Raw genomic sequence first — 13,756 nt, 5'->3', positions numbered from 1 at the left:
GTGAGCACGGGCATTGTCGTCCTGAAAAACAAAACATAGACCCACACGCCTAGCAAACGGGACGACAAAGGGTTGTCAGTATGTTGTCCCGGTAGTACTGCCCAGTGACCCTTCCTTGCACAATATGGAGGGGGGGGGGGGGGGGGTCTGTCAGTCATAGTGATACCATCCCACACCATAACCGATCTACCGCCAAATCTTTCATGAAATCTCATTGTGACGTTGGCGTGCCGTTCATTTCATCGTCTCCAGATCCGACCACGCCTGTCAAAGAAGTCCAAAGTGAACATGGACTCATCTGAAAAATGACACGTGACAGCGACGAATACCCCAGTTCTGACGCTTCCTACACCATTAACGTCTGTCGGCAATGTGACGATTTGTCAAGGTAGGCGCAACCCGGGGCCGTCGAGCATGAAGATGGGCTGCATGAAACAAGAAAGATCGAGTCTTGTTTATGAAATACCATGATATAGAGTCAAATGCCATTTCAAAGTATACTCGTAACAACATTCCAGGGATATTTTATGACTCAGTATAATACAGAATGTCATACAAAATCCTTATATTGTCACCGATATGTCTTTTAAGAATGAGGAGCACCCCTTTTAGCCTTTCTGATATGCACACAGATAGTAATTTATAGACAACATGTAAGAGTAAAATGGGTCGCCAGTTAGTGAGAAAGCGTTTTGGTTTGTTCTCTTTTGGTATACAAGTTATTACCCCTAGTTTTTGTGTTATTGATAATATAATTATAATTCACCAATAATAAAAACATAATTAACAGATCTTAAAACAATATAGCCAATGTCTTTTCAAACAAATTGTAAACATTCTGCAGTAAAACCGTCGGCACTTGGACTTTTATTGGGGTTTTATTTGCGCTTCCCACAGGCAGGATAGCACAAACCATGGCCTTTGTTGAACCAGTTATGGATCACTGGTCGGTGCAAGTGGTTTACACCTACCCATTGAGCCTTGCGGAGCACTCACTCAGGGTTTGGAGTCAGTATCTGGATTAAAAATCCCATGCCTCGACTGGAATCCGAACCCAGTACCTACCAGCCTGTAGACCGATGGCCTACCACGACGCCACCGAGGCCGGTTTGCTGCTAATGAAAAAATGTAGTGGGTTTCCTCTGATGTCTACGTGTCAGAATGACCAAATGTTTGACATCCAATAGTCGATGATTAATTAATCAATGTGCTCCAGTGGTGTCGTTAAACAAAAACAAAAACAAAACTTATTACTTTTTATTGGTTTAGTCATGTTTATTCTAACAAATTATTTTAATCTAATCATCTATTTATCAATTGTCATATATATATATATATATATATATATGTATGTATGTATGTATGTATGTATGTATATATGTATATATGTATATATGTATATATGTATATATATATATATATATATATATATATATTTATCCTCTTAGGTATGACAAACGGACGTTTTGCAGCACAGAACTGCGGGAACTTGGCGCTCTTCAGCGCGTGGAAGCAATGGCATTTACTGTTAATGAGATTAACAGACGCCAAGACATCCTTCCAAACGTGAAACTAGGTTTTGTTATCATGGACGATTGTTCCAAGGACACTACCGCACTGATCCGATCTCTTCACTTTATTCAGAAAGAACAACGCACATCGGATGTAGACCATCTGCGATCAATACAGGTTACTGCCGTCATCGGGTCGGAAAGCAGCAAAAGCACTGTTCAAATTGCCGATCTTTTGTCTCTTTTCAAAGTTCCCATTCTTAGCTATTTATCGACGAGTTCACTGTTATCAAATAAATATATATATCCTTACTTTTCGCGTATCGTTCCATCTGACACCCTGCAGTCCAAAGTAATTGTGGACATCTTAGAACATTTCCACTGGACCTATATTTCAGTAATATATTCCGAAGGAAGTTACGGAAGCGAGGGCTACAAAGAAATCAAGAAAAGAGTGGAGGAATCGGGATTCTGTTTGGCTGTCCAGCGAGAAATGAAGCAGAGCTTTAGCGATGCAGATTATGATGCTATTGTAGACGAGTTGTTATCCAAGCCAAGGGCCAAGGTTGTTGTTCTGTTTTCACCACTGTATCAGGCCAGGGCGTTCTTCTTTGCCGTCAAACGAAAAAATGCACAAGGGAAATTTTCATGGATTGGCAGTGATGGTTGGGGTAGAAATATTCAAGATTACAGTGGTATTGAGGATATAGCAAATGGTGCTATTATTATTAACTTCTTTTCAAAAGTTGTTCAGCGATTTGATGAATATTTTCAACATCTGACACCTCGAAATGCGACCAATAATCCTTGGTTTCGAGACTTTTTTTCCTCAGAGATGAAGTGCGACTTTAATGCAAGTAATTCACAGAAATCTTGCTCAGAGATATTTAGTTTTGCTTCAGCCGGACGGTACACACATGAAACAACCGTATCACATGTTATTGACGCTGTGTATAGCTACGCGTATGCTATAGACAGACTAACAACACATTGCCCGGACAACCCTATCACATGTTTTACTTCTGAACAGTTGTTGTCATCGCTGAGAAATACATCCTTTCAGGGAGAAAATGGACACATAGCAATTGACTCTAATGGAGATGGAATATCTATTTACCAAGTTCATAACTATCACTTTAACGGAATTAACTACTCCTTGAAAATGGTAGGACTGTGGGACAGTTCGAATAAACTGTTTAAAATGTTTGAGCCATCCAGTATTTCGTGGAATCCGTTAGTTCTGAACGAGAAGCAGACCATCCCCAGGTCCACGTGCAGTGATCGGTGCCTGCCGGGATTCCAGGCCGTGGTCACGCAGCCGCACTGCTGTTGGTACTGTCAGAGATGTCGCGATAATGAAAAGACTGTTATTATAGGTGAACTTCCAAAGTGTGTGGTGTGCCCAACATCTATCAATTTTACATGGCCGAATATGCATCGTACAGAATGCAAACAAATAACATTGACCTACGCAAGTATTGATGACTTCATAGGAAAGGCTATTCTTGCTTTGGATTGTTTAACCACTGTTCTCTGGGCAGTGGTTACAATTCTTTACACACGAAACCACGACAAAAGGCTCATAAAAGCTAGTTCTCGGGAACTTTCCTTCATCATGTTGTTTGGCATTTTTCTTTCAAACATTGTCATTACGTTATTTGTCATCAAGCCATCTAATGCATCCTGCATAATCACCTACAGTATGTTTCATCTCAGTTTCACCCTCAACTATGGTCCTCTGACTGTCAAAACGAACAGGGTCTACAGAATATTTACAGCTGGTCGACGATCAAACAACAAGCCAGCTATGATTGGATCAAAAGCACAGATACTTTTAACAGTTTTGCTTTTGGTCGCACAGGTATGCAACTAAGATTCATGTTAAAGACACAGTTAACAGCCATTGTTCAGGTGTTTCCAAATAAGAGCCGTTTTAATATTACACCTTATATATACTCTTCCAAAAAAGTAGGGGAACTCTAATAAAAATTTACAATTGCCAAACTTGTAAGGTATATTAGCTGTGGGGAATGATTATATGATAATAGTGAATTAATTGGGCAAATATTACAACCGGTAGTTCAGTATTACTGTAGGTTTTATGGCCACCAAAGATCTTGAAAGACTATTGGGGTCAGAGGTGAAATTTGAAAGTTGACGTTTTTTATCAGTAAATCGCAAATTCAAACAATAAAAATGACTAAAAACAAAACAATAACAACTGTATGATCAACAGAATGAAAAAGATTGACAGAAATAATGTTCAACAGTGATTAATCGACCTTCCTTGAAATGGTCAAAATCGTTAATGACACCCCACGCACGTGTACTATGGAATGTGTTTTGGTGTGTTGATAAACAGACCTGAACGTTCTTTACTAAGATGTCTGTGGTCAAAACGTATGTTCGGTCTAATAGTTGATATTAACATTAATATTTCAGGTTCCCCTACTTTTTTTTAAAGAGTATAACATAGTTCTAATTTTACTGAAGTTTCTGTTAGATTGAGTGTCACTTTTCTGAGGTTCCAATGATTAACGATTCCATTTTGTTCAGTTTTAATACTACACATGTAAACGTTTATAAGAATGAAATGTGATTGTCACACCAATTGTATGAAATTGTGTCGAATTATCTTATTGATTATTACAACAGAAAAGAAAAATCGTCTATGTTATTAGATGACATATCAGGATAAATATATACTTAATAAGATGAGTTTTTTCCCATTACCAAGACCCAACGTAACTTCTTGTTCACACTGTCAAGATCACCATGACAAATAATAAACAAACGAAAGAAAGTGCTTTTCATTAGAATCACCCATATTCAAGCACATTCCAAATCTGTATGAACCTCAGGGGATTTCAAATTCCATGCAATTTAACGGAACTAATTACATTAGCCACGTTTTTTTTTTTAAACAATACACAATCTAGGTATATCATCTGTGTATGGCAAATTAAGGTAATGTTTTGTAACATTAGTTACAAAATTGCCTTTGTTCGACTCAATAGAATGCATATTGTAAAATAATTGTAATATTAGATTGGTGAACCTAATGGATTAAATATTCATTCTTTAGGTTCAACGCTTAAAACATCCATATAATGACCATGTATTGTTTTCGCAAAGTGGTCTTCATTCTGAGCTATATTACGGATCGAAAATATTTCCGAGCACCATTTATGGAAGACCATATATTTACTAAGTGCTTTGCACATATTTTCTCAGTTGTAATAGTTTGTAAAACATATATTTCGTTTTGAAACGTGTTTAAAACGTAATTATCAGCCATTAACAGTCATTTAAGAGTGACGTAAGGGGAAACAACTCTGTGTACACATTTCTCCTGATATGTTTCAAAAGACTGAAGTCTTGTTTTTTTTTTCTTATTCAGACGTTGGTTGTATTTTCTGGAATTTTCCTGAACACTCCTTATGCAGCAACTGTGATGCCGAATCTAGGTGAAAAATACGTCGAGGTGCGGTGTGTGATTCCAGAAACGAGCTTTCTCGTTGCCTTGGTTTGCAACCTCTGCCTGGTGATCGTCTGCGCGTTCCATGCCATCAAGACGAGGAAGCTTCCTCAGAACTATAACGAGTCACGGTTCACGAGCTTCTTGGTGTACACCACGATCGTCCTCTGGCTCGCCTTCGTCCCCACGTATTTCACCACGGCCAAGACCACCAGTCGAGCTCTGCTCCTCTCACTGGCCATGCTCTCCAATTCTCTCGTCACGCTTATCTTCTTGTTTGTACCAAAGATATATGCCCTGTACTACGTGACCACCGACGCCCAGAATCTGATTAATCGCACTTCAGTATCGCAGATTGCGACTCAAAATATTTTGAAAAGTCATCCTCGTTTACCTAACTCCACTAATAGAGTTTCCCCATTACATCTGGAAACATGAGACCCTAGACTGACCCTGATCGCAGTGTATTGACTGAGTGATGCTATTAATTTTTTATTATGGAGTAAGTACCTTTTGAAGGGCTGCTATAAACCGCTAACCCAATTATGTTGATCAACAAAACAAGCCCTAATAAAACATACAACGCAAAATAATAGTATATTTTAAAAATTATCTGTAAAATGGTTGGTCTAATGGAAAGTTGGTTGACGAGGATTGTTAGAAAATGGTATAGTATTAGTAGGATTAGATTGATTGATAGATAGGGAGTGGTCTATTATTGGTAGGATTAGGTTGATTCACACATGAATTGATAGGGAATGGTGTATTGGTAGGATCAGGTCGATTCACACAAGAATTGATAGGGAGTGGTGTATTGGTAGGATTAGGTCGATTGACACAAGAATTGATAGGGAGTGGTGTATTGGTAGGATTAGGTCGATTGACACAAGAATTGATAGGGAGTGGTGTATTGGTAGGATTAGGTCGATTGACACAAGAATTGATAGGGAGTGGTGTATTGGTAGGATTAGGTCGATTGACACAAGAATTGATAGGGAATGGTGTATTGGTAGGATTAGGTTGATTCACATGAAGAGAATTATAAGAAATGGTATTGGGTTAGGTTGATTCTCACGTCAAGAATTGTTAGTAAATGGTAAATTGGTAGGATTAGGTTAATTCATTTGACTACCTAGTAGTAGGATTTGGTTGTTTCGCACGAAGAGAGTAATAAGAAACAATATATAGTATTGGTAGGATTACATTGGTTCATAGGATGAGATTTGTTGGGAAATGGTTTAATATTGGTAGGACTAGGTTGGTTTATAGGAAGAGATTTTTGTTTTTGTTTTGTAAAAATAAAGTTTATTGACCCCAGAAAATAAATATAGTAGTGCCAGGGTTGGAGCCCTGGAATCGCTACTTTGCAATCATTTAATATGTTAAACATTGTACATAAGTGAATAGTACTGAAATATATTTCCAAACAAGCTAAATTTCTGCTTTTTTCCTGTTCGTAAAAAGAGTGATATTGTTAAGTTTCATTTAATAAAAAGGTCAAGCAAAAGAATCCATTTTTCATGGAATTTTTCATAGCTACAATTTTTAAAAGGAATATATTTTTCGATATCAAATTTAGTTTTTAACATATTTTAAACGCTATTTATATTTTTTAAAATTCTTTATTTACATACTGTAGATACAATACTTGATGTTTATAGTTAACCAATTTATGAAGCTACTATTTTTGTTATTAGTTATACCAAATATGACAATATCTTTGCTGATATTGATTTCGTTTCCTGTTTTGCATATAATCCATGATTTTACTTCTTTCCATAAATACATGAATTCAATAATTCTTTCTAAATTTACTGAAACGTTGATACCCAATAAAGTAAACTGATCTGAACCCCATTCTAGCTTCCATCTGTCATGGTGAAACACTTCCTTTGAATATTTTTGACTTCCTATCCAAATAGCTTTTGATTTAGAATAATTTATTTTGAGGCCAAATACTTCTGCATAATAGTCTAAAACTGACAGTGTATTGTGTAGAGATTCTGGAGAGCCATCAAGAATACAACTAGTATCATCTGCATATTGTGATATTAAATATTCCTCTCCATCTATAATGGTACCTTTAATATTAGGTGAACTTCTAACTATGACGCCAATAATTTCAACACATAAAATAAATATATAATGATCGCCTTGCCTACAACATCTTTCTAATTTAAATGATTCAGAGAGAAATCCATGCACGTTTGTTCCTAATTTGCTCTGTCGGTGTCGGAAGATGTGAATTCCGGTGTAATGAACAGAATAACTTTGATGGACGACAATTTGTGGTCAGATGGTGTAAATGTCGAGGTCTGATTGTGTGTGTGTGTGTGTGTGTCTCTCTCTCTCTCTCTCTCTCTCTCTCTCTCTCTCTCTCTCTCTCTCTCTCTCTCTCTCTCTCTCTCTCTCTCTATATATATATATATATATATATATATATATATATATATATATATATATATTCAGGGCTCAAGCTAGGTCTAAATTTTAGGGAGAAGTGACTTCTCTCTCCAGACCTTGAGAGGGAGAAGTTTTTAACCAGAGGGAAACTTGAATTTATTTCTATTTTTTACAGTAATAAACAACAAAAAAGCAATGTACCACGTTAAACATTTATTTTTAAAATCGACATTAATATCGTATGCATGTATACAAGTACATTTAGTATTGTGAAAACAAGTTATATTTTAAAGTACATCGCAATAGTACCACATTTCTAAACGTTGTCTTAATTCATTAAATAATAAAAATAAATATATATATATATATATATATATATATATATATATATATATATATATATATATATATATATATATATATATATATATATATATATATATACTTTTCCAAGTGAGTTACCTTCAATAATAATAAAACAATGCAACACAAACATACAGGATAGTTATTTGGGTTCTACTGTCTTGCAAAGTACTATATCTATATTTTTACAAACTATGTACTTTAATGCCAAAACAATTTCCTTCAAAGGCCCTTAATTACGCATGTCGCCATCTCCAAATTCCTGGTCAGTCACCCGTGAACGCATGTTGTCAAGCATGTGGCGTGTTTTGACAAGGCGACTTTGATATCGCTCCAGACACACGGTCAGGGCGAAGTCGGCGAGATCAAGGCGAAGTTTGGGCTCACTTCGCCTGGTCGCGTGAGCCCTGTTAAATAAATAAATAAATATATATATATATATATATTGTATCTATATATATCCGTCATTAAAGATATTGAGCCATGGGGCTCATTCTTTATTAATTTTTGTATAGTGGCAATTTTTAAATAGAATTATATCTTTCTATTTCAATTTTGTTTTTTGCAATATATTTGTAATGGCAGTTATTTCTAAAAAAAAAATCTGTATTTTTTGTACAGTAAACATAGTATTTTATATTATTAATTAGCCAGTTAAGAAAGTTGTCTTTTTCATTATTTATGAAACCAAACATGATATTATTTTTATTGAAAGTAAGTATATTCCCTGTCTTACTTAATATTCAGGCTTAGTTAATATTCCTTACGTTTTTTGTCTTATTGCATTCTACGAATAAATGTGATCAGGATAATTGCTACATAAATTGCACATCTTCGAATCAACAATAACAATAGTTTTAGTTTAAATGGAAGAATGGGTTTATTTATTGTTGTGAAACTGTCATCTTTCACGCCATCTAATATTTTTATGTATGATGTTACTGCCTTTACAAGTAAACAGAGTATATGAAATTTGTTGTTGTATGATATAAATTTATACATTTATCGTAAGACAAAATATCACCTTGTTCATCAAATAGGTCACTTATGAAAATAATTTCTTTGCTGGCATATTTTAAAAGAATATAAATGGTTTTCGATCTATAAGTATTTCACTATTATGCCAGATGTTAGTACATAAAGTATTGTTTACACTTTCAGGATTATGTTTATGTGTTACCCAACAGAGTATTGTAATGTTTCATCTGTACATTCCCAGCCCGTGAGGTCAAGGTCATTTGGAACTTTATGAAATTGTTTTTAACCATAATACGGTTTAATGAATGAAGATGCAGAAGATTCGTCTTCTGGACGTTTCATCCACAGACGATTCGTCAACTACAAAGTCGTCCACTGTTGAACAAAACATTGTCCTTGGACAATTCGTCCACTATAAAAAAAAAAATTGTATTAATTATTTACCGTATATTACGTCCACGGACTAAATAAATGTACGGACACGTTTTATTTTAATGGAATATCGACACAGAATTGTCAGAGAAGTGCAGATTGTAACCTAACCTAACCGCTTTGTCATGCCTATATCTTTGACATCGCCAGTGGCTTTGCCCGCGGCAGAAGTGGGGTTACCAAGTATGATGGGGAAAATTTGTCTATTATAGTTATAATATTGCAGTTATAATAGGGGATGGGACAATTAAAGTAAATGTATGATTATTGTATTTACAAATTTATTATGACGCTATTTTTGAACGAGCTCTCAAAATTAATAATAATAATAATAATAATAATAATATATATATATATATATATATATTATATATCAATAAAGTATTACAATGGACACAGACAGACAATAATAAGTTGATAGTGCCACTAAAATTTAGTTTGTTTCATATACTAGTAGTTTACCACAAAAGGAAAATAATTAACCATTTTAATTGCTAAGAAATAATATTTTAAATTTATTGGTCTAAATGTTGTAATCGAGTGGACGAATTGTCCGAGGTGGGTGGACGAATATTAAGTAGACGAATTGTACGGTGGACGAATCATCTGTGGACGAAACGTCTAGTGGACGAAACGTCTAGAGGACGAACCACCTGGAAAGCGATGAATGGCTTTCATATTTGGTATGTTTGTTCATCTCCATGATCCGTACCATAACTGTGATGTTATGGTCAAGGTCATTTGAAACTATTAAACATTTCTCTATTTTTTTAAAATAATAATAAAAAGAAACTTGGAATTGTTTACAAGAATGGCTTTAATATTAATTTTGGTAAAATCTACACCTCTCGGGCCATACGACTGACCCAATATACGAGTAATGTTAAGATTATTTTGAAATTTATTAGGTTTATAATTGCTCATACGATACAAATAATGTTTACCCATTGGTATTCCTTAAACTGCACACTTTGTGTTTATAAATGTGACGCGTTTTATCAAATTATGTCCTTTACGTTATCTAAACTTGAATGATATATGTGAAATGTTTTGAGGAAGCTGTCAAATACTAGTAGATTGGAGTATAACGTTCTATGAGATTTCAAATACGCGGTTGGTAAACTTTTGGAAAATACGTAGAACCTGTCTGGAATCGATTGATATAATATATTTTAAATAAAATAATAATAAAAAGAAACTTGGAATTGTTTACAAGAATGGCTTTAATATTAACTTTGGTAAAATCTACACCTCTCGGGCCATACGACTGACCCAATATACGAGTAATGTTAAGATTATTTTGAAATTTATTAGGTTTATAATTGCTCATACGATACAAATAATGTTTACCCATTGTTATTCCTTAAACTGCACACTTTGTGTTTATAAATGTGACGCGTTTTATCAAATTATGTCCTTTACGTTATCTAAACTTGAATGATATATGTGAAATGTTTTGAGGAAGCTGTAAAATACTAGTAGATTGGAGTATAACGTTCTATGAGATTTCAAATACGCGGTTGGTAAACTACTGAAAAATACGTAGAACCTGTCTGGAATCGATTGATATAATATATTTTAAATACTTTCGTTGTTTGTTGTGGGGTTTTTGTGTGGGTTTTTTTAAACTTTAATTTCCTAAGAAACATAACAATGTTGTCGTTATTTTATTCCCTTTAATAAAAGAATATATCCTGTAATGATTTACTGTTATAAAAACTATAATAGTTTAGTACTACTTTGTGTATGCTTGTAAACAAATTACTGAAATAATTAATTTCGAGTTTAGATGATTTGATATATTTTGTGATTTTGACTTTATTCGTCTAATGTCTGTACGCTGGTTGCTTTCTTCGTTTTTCTACTGTAAAATATATTATGATTGTTATTGTGGGCTTCTTTGTAACCATAATTGTACAGCAAAATACTTGTATACAGAGAATAACTAGTTAATGACGTCGGAGGTAAGAATGAACATTTCTCATTTGGCCTGAACAGGATAAAGAAAATATCCGATTTCATTAATTAGTTAATATCTTTATCCTGCAGACCATAAAAGTTAAGGCAAAAAGCTATTATTTCTGTTATTTCAGCCACATTATACGATGAGCTAGAGGTCAAATGAACAATTTTGTAATGTAGCTATGCCTGTGATGTCAAGTGAGTGACGTCAAAAGTCTAGTAGCAGGATATGACTTTGCTTTATCCGTCATCATATTCTGTTAATAGAAACTGTGGTTGCAGGATAAATAATATCAATTGTAAGATAAAAAGAGTGAAGAGAAGATAAATTAATGAAAAAGTCAAAATGGTGAGAAAGGAAAGTTGAAGGGAAATTGAGATGGGAAAAGTGTAGTGAGGGAAAACAAAATCTACTATAGATGTAGGTTACAATACAACAGAAAGAGAACTTTGATACTGGCCACACAGAAATACAGATTGCACTGAACTAATCCTACTCAACTGTCAAACAGTACGTTACCTATCGTGGGGGAGAGTCTCGACCCTGTGAGAACATTTCCCCACATTGCTAAAGCTTTTATTGAATGATTTAAACCGGCCTCGGTGGACTAGTGGTTAGGCTATCGGATATAAGGCTGGTAGGTTCTGGGTTCGCACCCCGTTACCGGCTCTTATATAATTCTATATTTACATACCATACCTAACCTAACACAACTGGGGTGTAGTAACAAACAAAAATCAGCTTACACAAGGTCGGGGTGCTACAGAGTCCACAGTGTGGTAGGCCCTCCCCTTTTCCACATTTTTTTTCTTTTAATTGGGATCCCTTGTGGTCAAATCTATAGTATTTATGGGGGTGGGGGGTGGGGATTTTTGTAATGCGCAAAGCCAATTTGTAAACCAAAAGCTATTGTTCAGACTTTTTCGGGGGTTCCACCACTTGCCCATCCCCTAGACACGGCCCTGAATGTCCAAAATACGATAACATTACTTGTACATATCAAGTCGATGGTCAATAACATATTATTTTCGAAGTATAATCTATGATTGCACGTGCTGTTGTAGCATTGTGTAAACCACATGAAATACAAGTATAGAAGGGTATATAAATTAACAGAAAATACATTATTGTTATTTGAGTAAAATGTGGGTAAATCGAAACGCATTTCAGTTGATGTAAAATCTTGTATTAAGAACGTTTTTGATTATTTTGAAGACGAATATCAGCGTGGTAGACCTAGATATGCCGCTTATCGAATTGTCGAACGAGTTGCCGCTGCACTTAAAGTTTCGGTTTCAACAGTGAAAAGAAGTATAAAAAAATCTAAAAGCTACCAATCCGAGCACATATTGCATTGTTAAAGATCCTGGCCAAAAACTCGTCACTTTTTTTGATAAAGATGTTATTAGACGACGAGTATACCGATTTTATAGAGAGGGCGAATTACCTAAATTGAGGGTGGAATGCGGAATCTACATATCGATAAGGAAAGAACTGGCACTTGGTTTGAACTCTGGCACACCTACAAACTTCTCTGACGCCGTTAAACATGTAATAAAGACCGAAGAAGATTTCAGAAAGCAAAATAGTTTTATAAGAAATAAAATACCACGTGTGATAGTCTCCCTTAACGAAGACAGTGGTGAAGAAATGAGTTCGTCGACTGATTAAGTTGCTTCTCCCTACCCATCAAGCATATAACGTTCAGTGTATTTATTAACTCTTTAACACTGAAAACAATTTATTCCCATGACATTCTTTATCAGTCACTATCAAAGAACCTATCAACTGAACAAATATAAACGTATTACAAAACACGGACAATCAATACAAAACCATATAAAACACCTACATACGAAACCAGAAATGGGTGTGGGGTTGGGCAGAGGGCCACACCTTCACCAATTGCGGATATACAATATTCTGACCACGTGTGTGTGTGTGTGTGTGTGTGTGTGTGTAATAAGTCACCTCACCCCAACCCCCCTCACTAAAAGGGAACGTGGCCTTCAGATGAGCACTCGCACGTGCATTAGGAGCGGGACGTAGCCCAGTGGGCTATTTCTCATTCCAGCCAGTGCACCACGACTGGTATATCAAAGGCCGTGGTATGTACTACCCTGTCTGTGGGATGGTGCATACAAAAGATCCCTTGCTGCTAATCGAAAAGAGTAGCCCATGAAGTGGCGACAGCGGGTTTCCTCCCTCAATATCTGTGTGGTCCTTAACCATATGTCTGACGCCATATAACCGTAAATAAAATGTGTTGAGTGCGTCGTTATATAAAACATTTCCTTCCTTGCCCGTACATTAGTAAAGAATAAATATTATATATTATTCATGGACATACAACCTGACAGTCATAATGTATCAACCTATCTTATAGTTACTTTACAGTGTTTTATTCCCAATAGCATTAAACATTAATGACATAGCAGTCGCGGATACAGAAGTGTTTTAATAGCGGGGGACAAAAACCCGTTGTTGCTTTTGAACAGATGAATGGGATAAGTTTTCTTTTTTTGTGTGTGTATTCTGTAATAAATATTGTTTGATAAAAAAAAAATAGAGGGGTGTGTGTCACCTGGACTCCCCGCCTGAATCCGCGCCTGAATTCAAAGTACAAAG

General features: G+C 35.4%; 1 protein-coding gene across 1 annotated transcript; it reads left to right on the top strand.

Annotated features, from left to right (window-relative positions):
• Positions 1-305: 305 nt before the first annotated feature.
• On the top strand, positions 306-5,427 carry LOC121379654 (metabotropic glutamate receptor 3-like). The gene is made up of 3 exons (XM_041508303.1): positions 306-388; positions 1,473-3,372; positions 4,912-5,427. Exons 1-3 carry the CDS (start codon positions 306-308, stop codon positions 5,425-5,427), a joined length of 2,499 nt encoding a protein of 832 aa, XP_041364237.1.
• The last annotated feature ends 8,329 nt before the right edge of the window (positions 5,428-13,756 follow it).

This window comes from Gigantopelta aegis, chromosome 8 (assembly GCF_016097555.1).
Source record: "Gigantopelta aegis isolate Gae_Host chromosome 8, Gae_host_genome, whole genome shotgun sequence".
Taxonomy (NCBI): domain Eukaryota; kingdom Metazoa; phylum Mollusca; class Gastropoda; order Neomphalida; family Peltospiridae; genus Gigantopelta; species Gigantopelta aegis.
The sequence above is the reverse complement of the archived record's forward strand: the minus strand, read 5'-3'. Positions and strand labels throughout refer to the sequence as shown.

Coding starts and splice junctions, on each gene's coding strand:
- LOC121379654 (XM_041508303.1), top strand. CDS start 306: ATGACACGTGACAGCGACGAATACCCCAGTTCTGACGCTTCCTACACC. Junction 389..1,472: donor CAATGTGACGATTTGTCAAG/GTAGGCGCAACC, acceptor GACGTTTTGCAG/CACAGAACTGCGGGAACTTG. Junction 3,373..4,911: donor TTTTGCTTTTGGTCGCACAG/GTATGCAACTAA, acceptor TTTCTTATTCAG/ACGTTGGTTGTATTTTCTGG.